The 20,043-nt window shown below is 43.8% G+C and overlaps 1 protein-coding gene across 1 annotated transcript; it reads right to left on the bottom strand.

The window, feature by feature from the left end:
* Positions 1 to 279: 279 nt before the first annotated feature.
* On the bottom strand, positions 280 to 10,707 carry LOC124039182 (transmembrane protein 236-like). The gene is made up of 4 exons (XM_046355093.1): positions 10,396 to 10,707; positions 9,876 to 9,948; positions 7,716 to 7,839; positions 280 to 1,584 (listed from the first exon to the last, which is right to left on the bottom strand). The coding sequence occupies exons 1-4, from the start codon at positions 10,665 to 10,667 to the stop codon at positions 869 to 871; spliced, it is 1,185 nt and encodes a 394-aa protein (XP_046211049.1). The 5' UTR covers positions 10,668 to 10,707; the 3' UTR covers positions 280 to 868.
* Positions 10,708 to 20,043: the final 9,336 nt, after the last annotated feature.

Raw genomic sequence — 20,043 nt, 5'->3', positions numbered from 1 at the left:
GGGAGGCCAGAGCGTGCAGACCCATTGTGGAAAGCCCAACATGGAGCCCTGTCACCCTGCACCATCATAGGCTGAACGAGGCTGGGGAGGGCCTGAAAAGAAAAACACAATCATGCACCATCATGTACTAACATACAGAGAAATACATGAACAGAATGTAAACACACATGTAAATGCAGTCATACACAGTCCATGCTCATGTGAAATCATGTCCTGAAACAGATTTCTTTCTCTTTTTCTTTATCTTTATTTTTTTTCATTTGTACAAACTCACGCTTTGTTTTTGTGGATAATATCATAACCTAGCAAAGAAAATACATCTGGGATGTATAACAACGTTGATGTATATTCTTACACATTCACTGCACTTAGTAATAGAATAGAAAAATCATATATTCTCTGTTATAAAATCTGTAAGAAGTGACATGACAGGTTTTTTACATTCTCAAAGTGCCATAGTTCAGGTTGGGGGCAAGGGGAATTGAAAGGTAAAAAAATCCCACTTGGAACAAGGAGGAAATAAGATAACACTGAGACGTCACATAGTCCTCTGACAGTTAATGTCCTCCCTCCCCTTTACGGGAACACATTACCGAAGAGTTCCCTTTTAACTTGAAAAAAGCACCACAATGTCGTCCTGTCCCTCCTTTCATCAGAATCATCATTATGAAATGGATCCATCTGTCTTGGCTGTGGTGCACACAGTAATGCTCTCCAATTCTTTTCATGTTCTCCATAACATCCTATTGTCATCGCTGTGTGAGCCTGTTCTTGTTTTTGTCTTCCTTTGGTTTGGTGACTCCTTTGTCTCTGTCATAAAGTCTATCACAGTCCATAGTTTTTTCTCATACGTGGCCGGCAGCTCACATCAGAACATCCTCTCGGTGTTGAAGACCCTCAGCTTGGTCATGAAGTTGAAGTAGATGAAGGCCAGACAAACAAGCAAGTTCTTCATCAGGTAGAGGAGTGGCGTTACAAAGCCGAAGAAGGCAATGAGGCCGATACGCACAAACAGGAAAGGCAGATCCTGCAGGGCCACGCCTAGCAACGACAGCAGGGGACTGTGGGGCATGACTACCAGCCGCAGGCACGACAGGTAGCTGAAGATGTAGATAGGGAACACCCAGCCCGAGTAGTAGACCGCCGGGTGCCCTGCCACCCTCACCATCTCCACCGTGTCCATCCAGAACAGAAAGCTGTCCACAAACACTTCAGCTCGGGCATCGCTGGCACACAAGATGCGCAACGCGCCTGTGTAGGCATATGGTGAGATGCCGTGGTCTGCGGACATGCTGGCCGAGCGTGCAGAGCATGCCGAGCGCGAGCTCAGGCCTGACATGCTGAACTGTCTTCCTTGTATCTGGTTACCTGGCATCCCCTGGAGTGTCCAATTGGCCTCTGGTTGAGACCCCGCCACGTTCTGGTCCTGCCCACTTGGACTACCAGGTTGCCCTGGTTGTGTAGGGTTCGTGGGCACACTTGGCATTACGGGTGCCGCAGGGTTTTCTGGGTTTACCGGTGTCACTGGGGTTACGTTCGTGAGGAGAGTGGAAGGGATCTCAGCATCTCGGGCCAATTCGTTAGCTGGATGGAAAGACAACAGCACATGGGTATGTCAACCATGTCATAACAACCCAGAACAGAACATCTCATTACGGCACAGAACCATGGAGCACACCACGTCATTTCAACGTGGACAATTGGGTAATATTTGGTTGAGACGTTGATAGATAAGATTACAACCTACATTCACTCCCTCAAGAAAACAGCCAAAAGTTTGTTGAATGCCAAATGTGTTATCACTATTGCTTTCAACCGTCTAAAAGCACAGGCAAATTTTTATGGAAAAACCGTGCCTGATTTTTGGTTTAGTTGTCACTGTAATGTTTTATCACTGCACTTTCAACCATTTTTTTCAACAATGTTCAATTGGGAATACGTCAGATATTTTGTTTATTTATAAAAAATAAAAAAACGTTAATGTGTTACCACTGCGCTATATCTTATCGCACAACCAAATGACCTGGAGAATATTTTAAAAGTACGTACACTAGGCATAGTGCAAGTGATCAATGCTCTTTGACATTCTTTATTGTAGCAATTGTGAAGATCTCCACAGAACTGTGACCTGTGCATGCTGTCTTGATTACGCACCCTTTCTATGATTACATAGGAGGACATTATAGTTACAGTAACTTCAAAATGTGGCCGTGGATGTGTTACCCTTTAAGCCAATTACTGTATGAGAAAAGTAATATTGAATTGTGTTTGGTTGACAATGCAACCAAATATCAACATTTTAAAAGGAGATGGATCTACTTCTTGGATAGTTTCATCTGAGCCACTGGCTTAATCCTCTTCTTTAACTTTCATTTTTTTGGTAGAGTTTCAGATGTGAATCCAACATATCATTTGTTAACACGTAAACAGGCTATCGACTCTATTGCAAAAGGGATATTGAATTGTGTTTTGTTGGTCAACACAACCAAATGTCAACATTTGAAGGAGATGTGTCTTCTGCTTGGGTAGTCCTTTGCCACTGACTTAATCAATTATATGTTGGATTCGGTCTCCATCTCAACCAAAAATCCAATCACAACTTTGCTGGGAGAGATGGGTTTATTTGCAGAGCGATTTAGTTGAGAGATTCCTGTTGACATATCAGTGCAACGTAATGTAAAGTGTGACCTAGGTTATTCTGACTTTTTTTTTCATGAAGCCCACATATTCTCAACCATTTCAGAGCTTTTCACACAGCCTCATCATTATTAGACTCACAATCTAACACTTGATTTTCTACAGTAGCCAACTATGGGGGGTTTGTTTGAATTTGGTAATGTTTATATATATATATATTTCTTTTAAACTAATCTCACTTCTGATGAAGTCTCAGTCTCACTGTGATTAGTAGATTCCCAAATGACCTCACGATTGGCCACTTCCTTATTTCTTTCCTCTGAATTGGCATGATTGTGAAACAGGGACATCCTTTTTTCTAGTAATTATCTGTTGAGCCAGCAAAATTAGTCAGAAATGTTGTTGTAGCTTAGCTATGAATGTGTGCTTTGAGAGAAATGCCTCCCTTCAGAGTGTTGTTCTGATACACTCACTCTGAACGTTTTTTATATATTTATACACTTTATATTAATAGTGCAAATATGAAAATATATATTGACTCATAAACTTGTTTATACATAGAAAATTGTCTGCTATTTACTCTATTGCAAAAGTGATATAGTATTGTGTTTGATTGTCAATGCAACAACAGCTCAACATTAGAAGGTTATGTACACTACATTACCAAAAGTATGTGGACACCTGCTCGTCGAACATCTCATTCTGAAATCATGAGCATTAATATGGAGTTGTCCCCCCTTTTGCTGCCTAACAGCCTCCACTATTCTGGGAAGTCTTTCCACTAGATGTTGCAACACTGCTGGGACTTGCTTCCATTCAGCCACGAAAGCATTAGTGAGGTCGGGCACTGATGTTGGGCAATCAAGTCTGGCTTGCAGTCGGTGTTCCAATTATTCTCAAAGGTGTTTGATGGGGTTGAGGTCAGGGCTCTGTGCAGGTCAGTCAAGTTCTTCCACATTGATCTCAACAAACCATTTCTGTATGGACCTCACTTTTTGCAGACATTTGTCATTGTATGTTGTACTGTTAAGATTTCCCTTTACTAGAACTAAGGGACCTAAACCAAACCATAAAACATTGAATTGGCACTATGCATTGGGGCATCCGCCAAACCCATCCGCCTGGGAGATTCATCACTCCAGAGAACGCATTTCCACCAAGGACAGGTGATTTTTACGTGCTACGCGCTACAGCACTCGGTGGTCTCCGAGCCATTGTTGCGCCTGAACATTTCCACTTTACACCTTTCAGCAATGGGTGTGGGTGAAATAGCCAAATCCACTCATTTGAAGGGGTGTTCACATACTTTTGTATATACTGTATAGTGTATGTTCTGTTTGGATAGATCCATCTGTGCCACTGACTGGCTTTTATTCCAATTTGCCTATAAATTTATCAGTTATATGTTGGATCTCAACCAAAAATCTGAAAGAATGTCACGTCCTGATCTGTTTCACCTGTCCTTGTGATTGTCTCAACGCCCTCCAGGTGTCGCTTATTTTCCCCAGTGTATTTATCCCTGTGTTTCCTGTCTCGCTGTGTCAGTTTGCCTTGTCTGTTTTGAGTCAACCAGCGTGTTTTTCCCCGTGCTTTTGCTATTCCCTCTTTTGCTAGTCCTCCCGGTTTTGACCCTTGCCTGTTTTCTGGACTCTGTAACCCGCCTGCCTGACCAGTCTGCCTGCCGTGACCTCGAGCCTGCCTGCCACTCTGTACCTCCTGGACTCTGATCTGGTTTTGACCTTTTGCCTGTCCATGACTATTCTCTTGCCTAAGCCTTTTGGAACTAATAAATATCAATCACTCAAACCATCTGGGTCTGTCCCTGAGCCCTTATAAAGACAGAATACGACTAAACAGCACTAAATCAAATCAAACTTTAAATGCACTTTAAATCATTTTGATTTGATTTAGTCCTATTCTTCACTTGAATTTGTTTGAGATGGAGATGTGAATCCAACATATTAATAATTCACGTGTAGATTACATTTGAAATCAACCAAAGCATGAAACTCTATATTTAGTTGAATCCTGGGTTGAATTGAAACGATACCTGTCCTATATAGGCCTAAACAGTATAATTCATGATATACAATATGATTAATAAAGTATGGTTTCATTTAATTTCATGTCATTAAACTTACTCTTTGAAATTACTTCAATAGCAACATTGATTCTATAAACATTTTAAGTGGAGAATTCTCAACAATCATTCTCACGATAGCACATTTGTAGTAGTCAGTGTCAAATAGCTACGCTGGGCTTGGTTGAAACCCTGGATCGGAGACCAAAGGGTCGCTATAGATCAATTCTCCAGTTGGAGATGCTGCCAAGCCTATTGCTTTTTATTCTGATAGTGGATATAAATAACATTGAAGATCTGACGTTGTTTCAAAAGGTACAAATTCAACGTTATTTTATTATACAAGATGTGTCTATGTTGAAAATTGGTTAGCATTACATAATCCTGGGGTTGAAATTTCAACTTCAAAAAAGTTGGACTTTTTGCAAATCCAATGTACTTTAAAAACATAGATTCCACATCACAATACATTGACAAATGACATTAGAACAATGTTGATTTAACCAGAGTCCAACAAAATAGAACACAGCACAAACACAGGGACTTTCTCTCTGGGCCATATAGGCACTATATTTGACCAATAGCTTTTCTGATCAGTGGAAAAGGACAAACGTTTTGGATCTGGCCATTTCTTCAAATAAAGGGATTCCAAGAAAATGACAGCCACCCTTAGAACAACGTCATGGTTTTTGCCAATTCGGCACTGTTACGAATAATCAGTTGGTGGGTCATACATAGCATTTCCTGTTCATTTCCTGAGATAGAGGACATATCCCCTGATAGTGTGAGTATTGTTGTCGTCATGAAATTACACTACTGTTGGTCCCGCTGCATGTGACAAGAGGTTGTGCTCAGTGGATCATGTATTGTTTGGTTGATTAGATGCAACAGCTGCTCAGCCTGGCCTCAGATCCATACAAAGCATACTACACGTATTTTTGTACACCTACAAGACGTATGATATGTACTAATGGTCTAGTAACTTCAGACAGAAACGAAAGTAGGGAGGTTGGTCGGGAGGTTGGACGAGTGTCTAGCAATCCAAAGGTTGCGTGTTCCACTCACGTCAGGGACAACTGTAGCTTTGAGCTAATCCTTCACCTAACCCTTTTCCTAAACTTAACCTAGTTCATCCTAAACTTTTACATAGATTATCCTAAACTTTGTCATTAGTTTTCCTAACCACCAATGTAAATTCTCCCAGTAATTCTAATTTGTTGTTAGAACGCAACAAGCAACATGGTCTCAGCGAAAGACGCACAATACTATGTCATCCAATTCATATGCTACTGTACAACCGAGCAAGAAGTATTATACTATACATCCTCTACTTTGTATGATATTGTAAGTCTGCTATTCTATTCACAAAGTAAAGTAACATACACTATATATACAAAAGTATTCAAATGAGTGGATTGGGCTATTTCAGCCACACACGGTTCTGATAGGTGTATAAAATCGAGCAAACAGCCATGCAATCTCCATAGACAATCATTGACAGTAGAATGGCCTTACTGAAGAGCTCAGTGACTTTCAACATCGCACCGTCATGCGACAAGTCAGTTCGTCAAATTTCTGCCTTGCTAGAGATGCCTCGGTCAACTTCAAGTGCTGTTGTGGGGAAGTGAAAATGTCTAGGAGCAACAACAACTCAGCCGTGAAGTGGTAGGCCACACAAGCTCACAAAACGGGACCGCAGAGTGCTGAAGCACTTAACTCGTAAAAAAAAGCATCTTTCCTCAGTTGCAACACTCACTACCAAGTTTAAAACTGCCTTTGGGCCTCCCGGGTGGCTCAGCAGTCTAAAGCACTGGATCGCAGTGCTAGCTGTGCCATTAGAGATTCTGGGTTCGAGTCCAGGCTCTGTCCTAGCTTGCCGCGACTGGGAGACCAGGAGACGGCGCACAATTGGCCCAATGTCATCTGGGTTAGGGAAGGCTTTGGCCGGCAGGGATGGCCTTGTCCCATCGCGCACTAGGGATTCCCGTGACGGGCCAGGCACAGTGCACGCTGACACAATGTTTCCTCCGACACATTGGTGCAGCTGGCTTCCGGGTTAAGTGGGCATTGCGGCTGGGTTGGGTTGTGTTTTGGAGGACGCACGGCTCTCGACCTTCGCCTCTCCCGAGTCCATACGGGAGTTGCAGCGATGGGACAAGACTGTAACTACCGATTGGATACCACAAAATTGGGGTGAAAAGGGGGTAAAAAAAACTAAAAGGAGCACAAGTACTGGAAATGCGTTCTCTGGAGTGATGACTCACGCTTCACCATCTGGCAGTCCAACAGACAAATCTGGGTTTGGCAGATGCCAGGTGAACCCTACCTGCCCCAATGCATAGTGCCAACTGTAAAGTTTGGTGGAGGAGGAATAATCTTCTGCGGCTGTTTTTAGGCCCCTTAGTTCCGGTGAAGGGAAATCTCAATGCTATAGCATACAATTACATTCTAGACAATTATGTGCTTCAAACTTTGTGGCAACAGTTTGGGGAAAGCCCTTTCCTGTTTTAGCATGACAATGCCCCTGTGCACAAAGCGACGTCCATTAAGAAAAGGTTTCTCGAGATCGGTGTGGAAGAACTTGACTGGCCTGCACAGAGCCCTGATCTCAAACCCATCAAACATATTTGGAATGAATTGGAATGCAGAGACAGGCCTAATCGCCCAACATCAGTGCCGGATGTTCACTAATGCACTTGTGGCTGAATGGAAGCAAGTTCCCGCAGCAGTTTTCCAACATCTAGTGGAAAGCCTTCCCAGAAGAGTGGAGGCTGTTATAGCAGCAAAGGGAGGACTAACTCCATATTAATGCAGATGATTTTGGAATGAGATGTTCAAACGAGCAGGTGTCCATATACTTTTGGTCATGTAGTGTATCTTTCAAAATGGAGGGAATTCATTTACATACCAAATCCAATGAATTGCCCTTAGACCAGGTTGAGTAGCTAGCCAATGTTCAATTAAAGTGTGTGTTTAACACAGAGCTTTGTATTCTCACCGTGTCCAGTGAGTCGTCTGTGGCGGATCCTCTCCACAATATCGATGCAGATGAGAGAGAAGAGCACCAACGACACGGGGAGCTCTGCAAACGTATCCTGTCTTATACCGTTATTGATCTGCACCTGAGAGAAAACAATGATCAAAACCAATCAGTGATTCAAATCAGACTACAATGCTAGCCCCGATTGTGATCTTCCCCTCCAAACCTTCTCCAAACACTGCATACAACCCTATGAGGGCTGTACATTGAGTGTACAAAACATTAGGAACGCCTGCTCTTTCCAGGACATAGACTAACCAGGTGAAAACTATGATCCCTTATTGCTGTCACCTGTTAAATCTACTTCAGTCAGTGTAGATGAAGGGGCTGAGGTTAAAGAACGATTTTTGAGCCTTGAGACGATTGAGGCATGGATTGTGTACGTGTGCCATTCAGAGGGTGAATGGGCAAGACAAAATATTTAAGTGCCTTTGAAGGGGGTATGGTAGTAGGTGCCAGGTGCACTGGTTTGAATATGTCAAGAACTGCAATGCTGATTGGGTTTTTCACGCTCAACAGTTTCCCGTGTGTATCAACAACAGTCCATCACCCAAAGGACATCCAGCCAACATGACTCAATTGTGGGAAGCATTGGAGTCAACATGGGCCAGCATCCCTGTGGAACATGCCCTGATGAATTGAGGCTGTTCTGAGGGGGAAAAAAAAGAGTATGCAACTTAATATTAGGAAGGTGTTCCTAATGTTTTGTACACTCAGTGTATACCCTCTGTGACACTTTGTTAGTGAGCTAATCACTTAGCTCTGGTATGTACTCTACAGGACACGGAACAAAAGAGACTGGGCTGAATTTATGGCTCCTCTTATGTAAAAGAGAGCAGATAAACCAAGGACCTGAGTCACCCATGGACCTTTTGTAACCCTTAAAAAGTGCTTCATAGACAGCTAATAGGAGGTGGGCACATCACAGACAGGAAGTGGGAAAGTGCTTGACAGACAGCCAATGTGACCAGGGTGGCTGGAGCAGGATGAGGAACTCAGCTGCTTATCAGTTGCTACTTGGTCATAGGTCTGTAGATTGCTCCCCTGAGAACCCAACTGTTCCTCTGCTCTCATTACCTTTACCCCCTCCTCTCTCATAAGACCCCCGCTATGACTCTGCACTTCAAGGAACTTTCATAATGCTGTGGTGGTGCCATAATGGTAGAGTAGGTAGACTACAGTCGGCATTCTGCGTAGTAGGGTTTGATGTGCATAGAACCATCTAGACAAGGGTTAGGGTTAGGGTTAGGGTTAGAGCACATCATGAGGTGCCGCAGTGGCTCTTCGGTCTGCCCAGTGGCTAATGGGCCCCCCTGCGAGCAAAACATTTTAGCGGCACATCTTAAAAAGTTCATTTCCTGCAATTATGCACATTTTGTCATGGGGCAGAGAGAAAATGTTGCCGTTTTAAAGCAAGTTTGCTGCAATTCTAAACATTTTGCCATGGGGCGGAAAGAAGATTTAGCAATTTTATAACTAATTTCATGCAATTCTACACATTTTGCCAGAAGGTGGAAGCATATGTTTGCCAATTTTAATATGATAACTGATGATCAATGGGCCCCATCCCGGTAGATAATTCAACCATGCTTTCTAAAAGTTTAGATAGCTAGCCACTAGACTCATTTACCAATAAATAAATCAAAATAGCTGACATGGGCTAATTGAGTGACTGCTGATGCACAACCAAATTTTGAAATTGCACGTTGTGTATTCTATTGTTCTAACTGGTCCGTGGGCCTACAAAATGGGGTTGGGGGGGGCTGCCAGTTACCAATCCCTGATCTAGACATACAGTAGAATGACATAGAAGTGGAGTAGTACAATCCAGACATTGACGTCTACTTGTTTTCATCATTCCTCGACTCCAATCAGGGACGGATTTAGACTTGGCACATCAGGTGAGTGGACTCTCAGGCAGCTCAATGGCATTAATCTATTAAGCAGCTACTGGGGGGACGAGGAACTGAAAACTAGCAGTACTACAGACCTCAACACCTGGAAGTGAATACCTCTGACTTAGAAGGTAACCAACAGGTCGAGTGTCAATGGTCAAACATAGACACACTGAGATGAGAATTAACAAATGATGGATACTACTGGGGTCACATGGTTTACCTCTGAGCTGGCGATGAGAAAGGCAAAGCAGGGTAATGTGGAAAGGATCATATAGACCAGGGCCACCGGCCTCCTGAGAGAGAGAGAGAGAGAGAGAGAGAGAGAGAGAGAGAGAGAGAGAGAGAGAGAGAGAGAGAGAGAGAGAGAGAGAGAGAGAGAGAGAGAGAGAGAGAGAGAGAGAGAGAGAGAGAGAGAGAGAGAGAGAGAGAGAAAGGGAGATAGATAAAGGAGGGATAGTTTGAGTTATAGGCTAGAGGTTTTCAGAAATTAAAATATTGATGCATTTGGAAATGTACGTATACTGCAAAAACAATTGCAAGCCCGTCGAGAATCGGACACAGCACAGCTACCGGTCAGGTTCACGCCAGAAAGACCCGACAGCCATTACTACACCCCAAGGCTCTGTTCCAGAAAACACTGTGCTGTTATATCACAGCTACAGCTCCTAGCTCCTAGCTCCTAGCTTAGACAGTGGATTCCCAACTAGGCCACAGACCAGACAGGCCAGACAGACACTCACCACTTCTTCCTCCCGACAAGAAACTTCTTATTCGTGAACACCATGTACTTCATGGGCACCCAGACAAGCAGGGCAGCAGAGGTGACATAGGCGATGGAGGAGGCCACGGTGAGCCAGTAGGCGGTGCTTGCGTCGCCGGGTGGCTGCGCCACGCTTTTGACCCGCGCTACAATGAGGGCGAACCTCTGCATGACGATGAAGAGCGGCACGCACAGGCCTGCGAACTGCAGCACCTCGCACAGGGCGAACTTCAGCGTCCTCCCCGAGGCCATGCTGTGGCAGCCCCTGTGCTGGGGGCACTGAAAAAAAAGAGGGAGGGAGGGAGAGAGGGGGCTGTTGTCGCAGTGAAGCGACCCCTGTCCCTCTAAGGGCTGGTTAGGCCTTGGCCCGCTGCATTGTCTGTGTCCACTAGCATTTTCCACACGCTACAACCCCAGCTCACTGCTCTGCCGTTTGCTTACACTGCACTAGGCATTGTGTACCTATATCGGCGCCAGCGGGACGGTGTGATGCGGCTGCCCCTCTAACCTCTTTATGGAGGTTACAAAACAAATTGTCTCGCTCTCTCTGGCCCTTCAAGGATATTATTTTTCAGAAAGAGGCTGAAGCATTGGAAGAGATGTGAAACCAAAAGGAAAAGGTCTATGGAGCAGAATCATATGGAATAATATAATGATAACACCATACATGTCCAGTCCCATGTTAAATTAGCAGAGAGAAAGACAACTCTTCATGCTTTGGCTGTCCTGTGCTTTGCATGTTCATTCATGCCATGACTATACATTCCCATCGTGTGGTACTCTGCAACACTCTGCCAGCAGTGTGACACAACACAGTGTTGGGCTGCAACCAAAAGCCATAAAACATCAATCTCAAGAAGTGTGTTCTCTGATACTGTAAAAGAGATGTAGAGATGATGTATCCCCTTCCAGGCCAGGCCAAAGTGAGTGTAGGGGAGACAGGAAGAGAACAAGCACAAGGGAAGGAGGGAGTAATAGAGAGCGGGGAAGAAGAGAGAGGTGTAAGAGAGGAAAAGAGAGGGAGAGAGTCAACTTTGAGGACAAGCTCGATCAAGTGTTACTGAAGAGAAATGGAATTATGTTAGTCTTGAATTATTTGATCTTATTTGTACTGACATGTATGTGATCAGTTACACAGTACATACACACAAAAAGTAGGTCACACGGCGTTGTGCCGCGAGGTGTTGCTTTATATGTTTTTTTGAAACCAGGTTTTCTGTTCACTTACGCTATATAAGATGGAAGGGAGTTCCATGTACTCATTTGTTCTGGATCTGGGGACTGTGAATTCCGATTAGTAAATGACAAATAGAATCATAATAAAGAGTAACTCTATCTGACTGATATACAAGAAGCTATGAGAAAGATAATCCGACGGGCACTCTGTAGTCGTGAACCTAACCATGCAAGTTTACCTACAATAATGAGATGTATTTATGCGCACTGATTCCCTGCCTCCAGGGTCCTCCCCCACATATAGTCTGCTCTGGGCAGACGTTGAGACCGTCTAACACAAACATAGTGCTTGGATCAAATGGCAAATATGACTAGGCTCCCAATTGCATCTACAAGCATCAGGTTACTCTCCAGTGACACCTTTACTGGTGGTGAGGTATTCGCTTGTTGTGTGACGACACACTGCTCGAAGCATGCCACAACATACCGCCTGCCAATTCAGTACTGCTAAAATACAAATACACTGTATAAATCAATAGTTAATAACCTCTCTGGTTGTAATTCTGCTGAGCTTACATGCTGGCGATCAAGTTCTGATGTTAATGAGTCGTTCCACCAATTCGGTGCCTTTTGGTCCCTACAAAATGTGATTTCACCTCATTTTTACATTCTGTCATAAAGAACACATGTTCAAGTCCATAAAAAAAATATATTTTCCCACCTCAAGAGGGTAGCCCTTTCCTGCAATCAAATGATCTAGTGGCCTCATGGGTAGAATATTATAAATATTTTGGATAATTTCATAATTAATAAACATTATTTATTTAAAAAACAATATAAATCTTGTGTTTCTATGTCAAACAGTTTTGTTATATTTCAGTCTGTGATGTATATAAAGTGTAATATTGGGATGCAAACTCCAAATGTAAACTATACAGAGTATCTGACATGGTACAGGTGTCTTCTTTTATAAAGCCCATAACCGTGTGTGAGGTTTATACTTTTGTTTCAAAGTATATTTGTTTAAGACTACCAAGAAACACTCTGTGTGACCCTGATTTAGCCCGCAGTAAAATGTTGAATAAAAACATGCAGTTTGGATTAATATATATTTTAGATATAATGGAGGCTTTAAGTGAGAGGTTTAATGCCTTCATATTCCTTAGTTTTTACCCTCCAAACTCATGTTCGCTATATAAATAAGCCTGTTTAACATTATCTGGTTTGCTATTTCAAAATAAACAATATATTATTTTTTCACATTACTTTAAAAAAAGATTCTCATGGAACCGGTAGAGCCATTAACAGATAAGTAAACTGCGATATCACTAGGGAATAAATCAGAGTCATTTTTCCGTAGATGGACAGGTAGATTTCTGAAGATTTTCCGTCCCTGTCCACGGTTTCAAGATCTTATTTATTTTGCTAAGTTTACTATGAAAGTTAATAGTTTCAAGAGCGTTAGTCTTTTCCGGGATGTGTACGCCAAGCACATCAACTTCCCCATCCACCCATTTAATCAGGAGACCACATGGCAATTTAAAGTTTGTATCTTTTGCATACCCAATCTGTAATATATAGTACACTTATCATAGTTGGGTTTTAGTCCAAAGAAACTGGGAAAATTATCCAGGTCCTCAATAAGGCCCTTCAAGGTTGAATATTTAGGTATATTGATACTTTTGTCTCAACCACTCATTTTTATCCCCTCAATGTTATCATTGGATCTGATTTTTACCTGTAACAATGGCCATAGAAATAGGTATGGTGACAGAGGGCAACCTTGTTTTACACCTCTAAGTAACCGTTATTTATTATGTTACATAAAGTAACAGGGTTGACTGTAACAGGGTTGACGATTTCATCTGCAATCAGCTATAAATCCCCTTGTGACAGGGGGAAAAGAAGTTTGTTGTGTGCAACTGGGAGTGACAATTGAATGTAATTGTTAAAACATTTCTAGCCTGTCTATCTTTTGGTAACAGGGTTTACACGCAAGGTTTCCCACCAAAAAACACCGGTACATTTCTGAAACACTTTGACTATTAGTTCAATGTTTCTCTTGTAAAAAAAATGTTTTTGAAAGGAATAGTTTCACCAAAAAATTAGAGACCTTAAAATGAGGGACAGACATAAATGAGTCACTAATCAGATTAAACAAATAACAATCTTCAGAAATGACTTTGTTAAAGCAACAAAATAACTAGGGCTTTTCAATGATGGTGAAAAAACTTGGAGAAATGTTGGGGTTAAGTGGGTTAAAATCTTCCTCGAAATCACAGAGGGTGCACTGAGGGACCTGTCAAAATGTTACATTTTGGCACTTTAGCAAGTATTTATTCATACATAAAATATGATTTATTCAATTATCCATATGGTCTACATAAAATGGCATTTAATTTAAGGATCCACCCCTTTTTTTACATTTTTGCCTAAAATAACATACCCAAATCTAACTGTCTGTAACTCAGGACCTGAACCACGAATATGCATATTCTTGATACCATTTGAAATTAAACACTTTGAAATGTGTGGAAATGTGAAATGAATGTTGGAGAATATAACACATTAGATCATCTTTGAAACGCAAGAGAAAGGTGATTTATTATTATTTCAGCCCAGTTGCAATTTAGATTTTGGCCACTAGATGGCAGCAGTGTATGTGCAACAATTTTTAGACTGATCCAATGAACCATTGCATTTCGGTTCAAACTGAGGATCAAGACTCCCCAAATGTGCATAATTTGTTTATGAATAACTTTTCAAGTTCATAACTGTGCACTTTCCTCAAACAAGAGCATGGTATTATTTCACTGTAATAACTACTGTAAAGTGGGAAGTGCAGTTGGATTAACAAGAATTTAAGCTTTCTGCCATTATCAGATATGGCTTTGTCCTGGGAAATGTTCTTGTTACTTACAACATCATGCTAATCGCATTAGCCTACGTTAGCTCAACCACCCCGCAGGGGACCCACCGATCCTGTAGAAGTTTTAAGCTGCAATAGGTCCCTTTTTGGGACACTGGACCAAATACACATAGAAATGTCATACTCTAACTTCCACGATTCATGCAAGACCCTCCCCCGCCCTCCTTTCTGCAAATCTGACCACGATTCCATTTTGCTCCTATAGGCAGAAACTCAAACAGGATGTACCCAAGACAAGGATTATTCAACGCTGGTATGACCAATCGGAATCCACGCTTCAAGATTGTTTTGATCATGCGGACTGAGACATGTTCCGGTTAACCTCAGAGATGAATAGTGATTTATAGGCTGATTCGGTGAGTCCTTTTATAAGGAAGTGCATAGGAGATGTTGTACCCACTGTGAACTATTAAAACCTACCCTAACCAGAAACCGTGCATAGATGACGGCATTCACACGGAACTGAAAGCGCGAACCACCGCATTTAATGTGACTGGGAATATGGCCGAATAAAAACAGTGTAGTTATTCCCTCCACAAGGAAATCAAACAAGCGAAATGTCAGTATAGGGACAAAGTGGAGTTGCAATTCAATGGCTCAGACATGAGACGTGTGTGGCAGGGTCTACAGAAAATCACGGACTTCAAAAAGAAAACCAGTCACGTCAAGGACACTGACGTCTTGCTTCCAGACAAACTGAACACCTTCTTTGCCCGCTTTGAGGATAATACAGTGGCCAGCTACCAAGGACTGTGGGCTCTCCTTCTCCATGGCCGACGTGAGTAAGACATTTAAACGTGTTAACCCTCGCAAGGCTGCCGGCCCAGACGGCATGCCTAGCTGCATCCTCAGAGCATATGCAGACCAGCTGGTGGGTGTGTTTACGGTGTGTTTACGGACATGTATATCTCTCCCAAACTCAGTCTGTTGTCCGCACATGCTTCAAGATGGCCACCATTGTTCCTGTACCCAAGAAGGCAAAGATAACTAATCTAAATGACTATCGCCCTGTAGCACTCACTTCTGTCATCATGAAGTGCTTTTAGAGACTAGACAAGGATCATATCACCTCCACTTTACCTGTCACCCTAAACCCACTTCAATTTGCATACCGCCCCAATAGGTCCACAGACGATGCAATCACCATCCCATCTGGACAAGAGGAATACCTATGTAAGAATGCTGTTCATTGACTACAGCTCAGCATTCAACACCATAGTACCCTCCAAGCTTGAGGTCCTGGGTCTTACCCCGCCTGTGGATCCTGGACTTCCTGATGGGTCGCCTCCAGGTGGTGAAGGTAGGAAACAACATCTCCACTTCTCTGAACCTCAACACCTCAACCACAAGGGTGCGTGCCCAGCCCCCTCCTGTACTTCCTGTTCACCCATGACTGCGTGGCCATGCACGCCTCCAACTCAATCATCAAGTTGGCAGATGACACAACAGTAGTAGGATTGATCACCACCAACGACGAGACAGTCTATAGGAAGGAGGTGAGGGCCCTCAGAGTGTGGTGTCAGGAAAACAACCTCTCACTCAACATCAACAAAACAAAGGAGATGATCGTGGACTTCAGGAAACAGCAGAGGGAGCACCCCCCTATCTACATCGACGGGACAACAGTGGAGAAGGTGGAAAGCTTTAAGTTCCTAGGTGTACACATCACTGACAAACTGAAATGGTCCACCCACACAGACAGTGTGGTGAAGAAGGTGCAACAGTGCCTCTTCAACCTCAGGAGTCTGAAGAAATGTGGCTTGTCACCTAAAACCCTCACAAACTTTTACAGATGCACAATTGAGAGCATCCTGTCGGGCTGTATCACCGCCTGGTATGGCAACTGCACCACCCACAACCGCAGGGCTCTCCACAGGGTGGTGCAGTCTTCACAACGCATCACAAGGGAGCAAACTACCTGCCCTCCAGGACACCTACAGCACCCAATGTCACAGGAAGGCCAAAAAGATCATCAAGGGCAACAACCACCCAAGCCACTGCCTGTTTACCCAGCGACCATCCAGGAGGCGAGGTCAGTACAGGTGCATCAAAGCCGGTACCAAAAGACTGAAAAATAGCTTCTCAGACTGTTAAACAGCCATCACTAACACAGAGAGGGTGCTGCCTACATACAGACTTGAAATCATTGGCCACTTTCATAAATGGATCACTAGTCATAAATCAAATCAATTCAAATGTTATTAGTCACATGCGGCGAATACAACAGGTATTACCTTACAGTGAAATACTTACTTACGAGCCCCTATCACATACACATGGTTAGCAGATGTTAATGCGAGTGTAGCGAAATGCTTGTGCTTCTAGTTCCGACAATGCAGTGATAACCAACAAGTAATCTAACTAACAATTCCAAAACTACTGACTTATACACAGTGTAAGGGGATAAGGAACATGTACATAAGGATATATGAATGAGTGATGGTACAGAGCAGCATACAGTAGATGGTATCGAGTACAGTATATACATATGAGATGAGTGTGTAGACAAAGTAAACAAAGTGGCATAGTTAAAGTGGCTAGTGATACATGTGTTACATAAGGATGCAGTCGATGATGTAGAGTACAGTATATACATATGCATATGAGATGAATAATGTAGGGTAAGTAACATTATATAAGGTAGCATTGTTTAAAGTGGCTAGTGATATATTTACATCATTTCCCATCAATTCCCATTATTAAAATGGCTGGAGTTGGGTCAGTGTCAATGACAGTGTGTTGGCAGCAGCCACTCAGTGTTAGTGGTGGCTGTTTAACAGTCTGATGGCCTTGAGATAGAAGCTGTTTTTCAGTCTCTCGGTCCCAGCTTTGATGCACCTGTACTGACCTCGCCTTCTGGATGATAGCGGGGTGAACAGGCAGTGGTTTGGGTGGTTGATGTCCTTGATGATCTTTATGGCCTTCCTGTAACAACGGGTGGTGTAGGTGTCCTGGAGGGCAGGTAGTTTGCCCCCGGTGATGCGTTGTGCAGTCCTCACTACCCTCTGGAGAGCCTTACGGTTGAGGGCGGAGCAGTTGCCGTACCAGGCGGTGATACAGCCCGCCAGGATGCTCTCGATTGTGCATCTGTAGAAGTTTGTGAGTGCTTTTGGTGACAAGCCGAATTTCTTCAGCCTCCTGAGGTTGAATAGGCGCTGCTGCGCCTTCTTCACGACGCTGTCAGTGTGAGTGGACCAATTCAGTTTGTCTGTGATGTGTATGCCGAGGAACTTAAAACTAGCTACCCTCTCCACTACTGTTCCATCGATGTGGATAGGGGGTGTTCCCTCTGCTGTTTCCTGAAGTCCACAATCATCTCCTTAGTTTTGTTGACGTTGAGTGTGAGGTTATTTTCCTGACACCACACTCCGAGGGCCCTCACCTCCTCCCTGTAGGCCGTCTCGTCGTTGTTGGTAATCAAGCCTACCACTGTTGTGTCGTCCGCAAACTTGATGATTGAGTTGAGGCGTGCGTGGCCACGCAGTCGTGGGTGAACAGGGAGTACAGGAGAGGGCTCAGAACGCACCCTTGTGGGGCCCCGTGTTGAGGATCAGCGGGGAGGAGATGTTGTTGCCTACCCTCACCACCTGGGGGCGGCCCGTCAGGAAGTCCAGTACCCAGTTGCACAGGGCGGGGTCGAGACCCAGGGTCTCGAGCTTGATGACGAGCTTGGAGGGTACTATGGTGTTGAATGCCGAGCTGTAGTCGATGAACAGCATTCTCACATAGGTATTCCTCTTGTCCAGGTGGGTTAGGGCAGTGTGCAGTGTGGTTGAGATTGCATCGTCTGTGGACCTATTTGGGCGGTAAGCAAATTGGAGTGGGTCTAGGGTGTCAGGTAGGGTGGAGGTGATATGGTCCTTGACTAGTCTCTCAAAGCACTTCATGATGACGGAAGTGAGTGCTACGGGGCGGTAGTCGTTTAGCTCAGTTACCTTAGCTTTCTTGGGAACAGGAACAATGGTGGCCCTCTTGAAGCATGTGGGAACAGCAGACTGGTATAGGGATTGATTGAATATGTCCGTAAACACACCGGCCAGCTGGTCTGCGCATGCTCTGAGGGCGCGGCTGGGGATGCCGTCTGGGCCTGCAGCCTTGCGAGGGTTAACACGTTTAAATGTCTTACTCACCTCAGCTGCAGTGAAGGAGAGACCGCATGTTTCCGTTGCAGGCCGTGTCAGTGGCACTGTATTGTCCTCAAAGCGGGCAAAAAAGTGATTTAATCTGCCTGGGAGCAAGACATCCTGGTCCGTGACTGGGCTGGATTTCATCTTGTAGTCCGTGATTGACTGTAGACCCTGCCACATGCCTCTTGTGTCTGAGCCATTGAATTGAGATTCCACTTTGTCTCTGTACTGACGCTTAGCTTGTTTAATAGCCTTACGGAGGGAATAGCTGCACTGTTTGTATTCAGTCATGTTGCCAGACACCTTGCCCTGATTAAAAGCAGTGGTTCGCGCTTTCAGTTTCACGCGAATGCTGCCATCAATCCACGGTTTCTGGTTAGGGAATGTTTTTATCGTTGCTATGGGAACGACATCTTCGACGCACGTTCTAATGAACTCGCACACCGAATCAGCGTATTCGTCAATATTCCCATCTGACGCAATACGAAACATGTCCCAGTCCACGTGATGGAAGCAGTCTTGGAGTGTAGAGTCAGCTTGGTCTGACCAGCGTTGGACAGACCTCAGCGTGGGAGCCTCTTGTTTTAATTTCTGCCTGTAGGCAGGGATCAGCAAAATGGAGTCGTGGTCAGCTTTCCCGAAAGGGGGGCGGGGCAGGGCCTTATATGCGTCGCGGAAGTTAGAGTAACAATGATCCAAGGTTTTACCACCCCTGGTTGCGCAATCGATATGCTGATAAAATTTAGGGAGTCTTGTTTTCAGATTGGCTTTGTTAAAATCCCCAGCTACAATGAATGCAGCCTCCGGATAAATTTTTTCCAGTTTGCAAAGAGTTAAATAAAGTTCGTTCAGAGCCATCGATGTGTCTGCTTGGGGGGGGGATATATACGGCTACCCAACTATGCAGTTAAAAAAAATAGGAATTAGAATAACAAATAAAAGTAACAAGAAATTAAAGAGCAGCAGTAAAATAACAATAGCGAGATTATATACAGGGGGGTACCGGTACAGAGTCAATGTGCGGGTGCACCTGTTAGTCGAGGTAATTGAGGTAATATGTACATAGGTAGAGTTATTAAAGTGAATATGCATAGATGATTACAACAGAGAGTAGCAGTTGTGTAAAAGGGGGGGGGGCAATGCAAGTAGTCTGAGTAGCCATTTAATTAGATGTTCAGGAGTCATTCACTGTCCCTTTAACCCATTCCAACACTGTCCCTTTAACCTATTCCAACACTGTCCCTTTAACCCATTCCAACACTGTCCCTTTAACCTATTCCAACACTGTCCCTTTAACCTATTCCAACACTGTCCCTTTAACCCAGGCTCTTTTACCCGTGACAACACTGCACCTTTTACTGCAGTGGGCTAAATCAGGGTCACACAGAGTGTTTCT

Source organism: Oncorhynchus gorbuscha, linkage group LG07 (assembly GCF_021184085.1).
Source record: "Oncorhynchus gorbuscha isolate QuinsamMale2020 ecotype Even-year linkage group LG07, OgorEven_v1.0, whole genome shotgun sequence".
Classification (NCBI taxonomy): domain Eukaryota; kingdom Metazoa; phylum Chordata; class Actinopteri; order Salmoniformes; family Salmonidae; genus Oncorhynchus; species Oncorhynchus gorbuscha.
Note: the sequence above shows the minus strand (reverse complement) of the source record. Positions and strands in the feature narration are given on the sequence as shown.

Excerpts from the sequence above, each read along its gene's own strand:
- LOC124039182 (XM_046355093.1), bottom strand. The coding sequence starts at position 10,667 with ATGGCCTCGGGGAGGACGCTGAAGTTCGCCCTGTGCGAGGTGCTGCAG. Across the intron at positions 9,949-10,395 it reads CTTGTCGGGAGGAAGAAGTG|GAGGCCGGTGGCCCTGGTCT; the intron begins GTGAGTGTCTGT and ends TCTCTCTCTCAG. Across the intron at positions 1,585-7,715 it reads CAGACGACTCACTGGACACG|CTAACGAATTGGCCCGAGAT; the intron begins GTGAGAATACAA and ends CTTTCCATCCAG.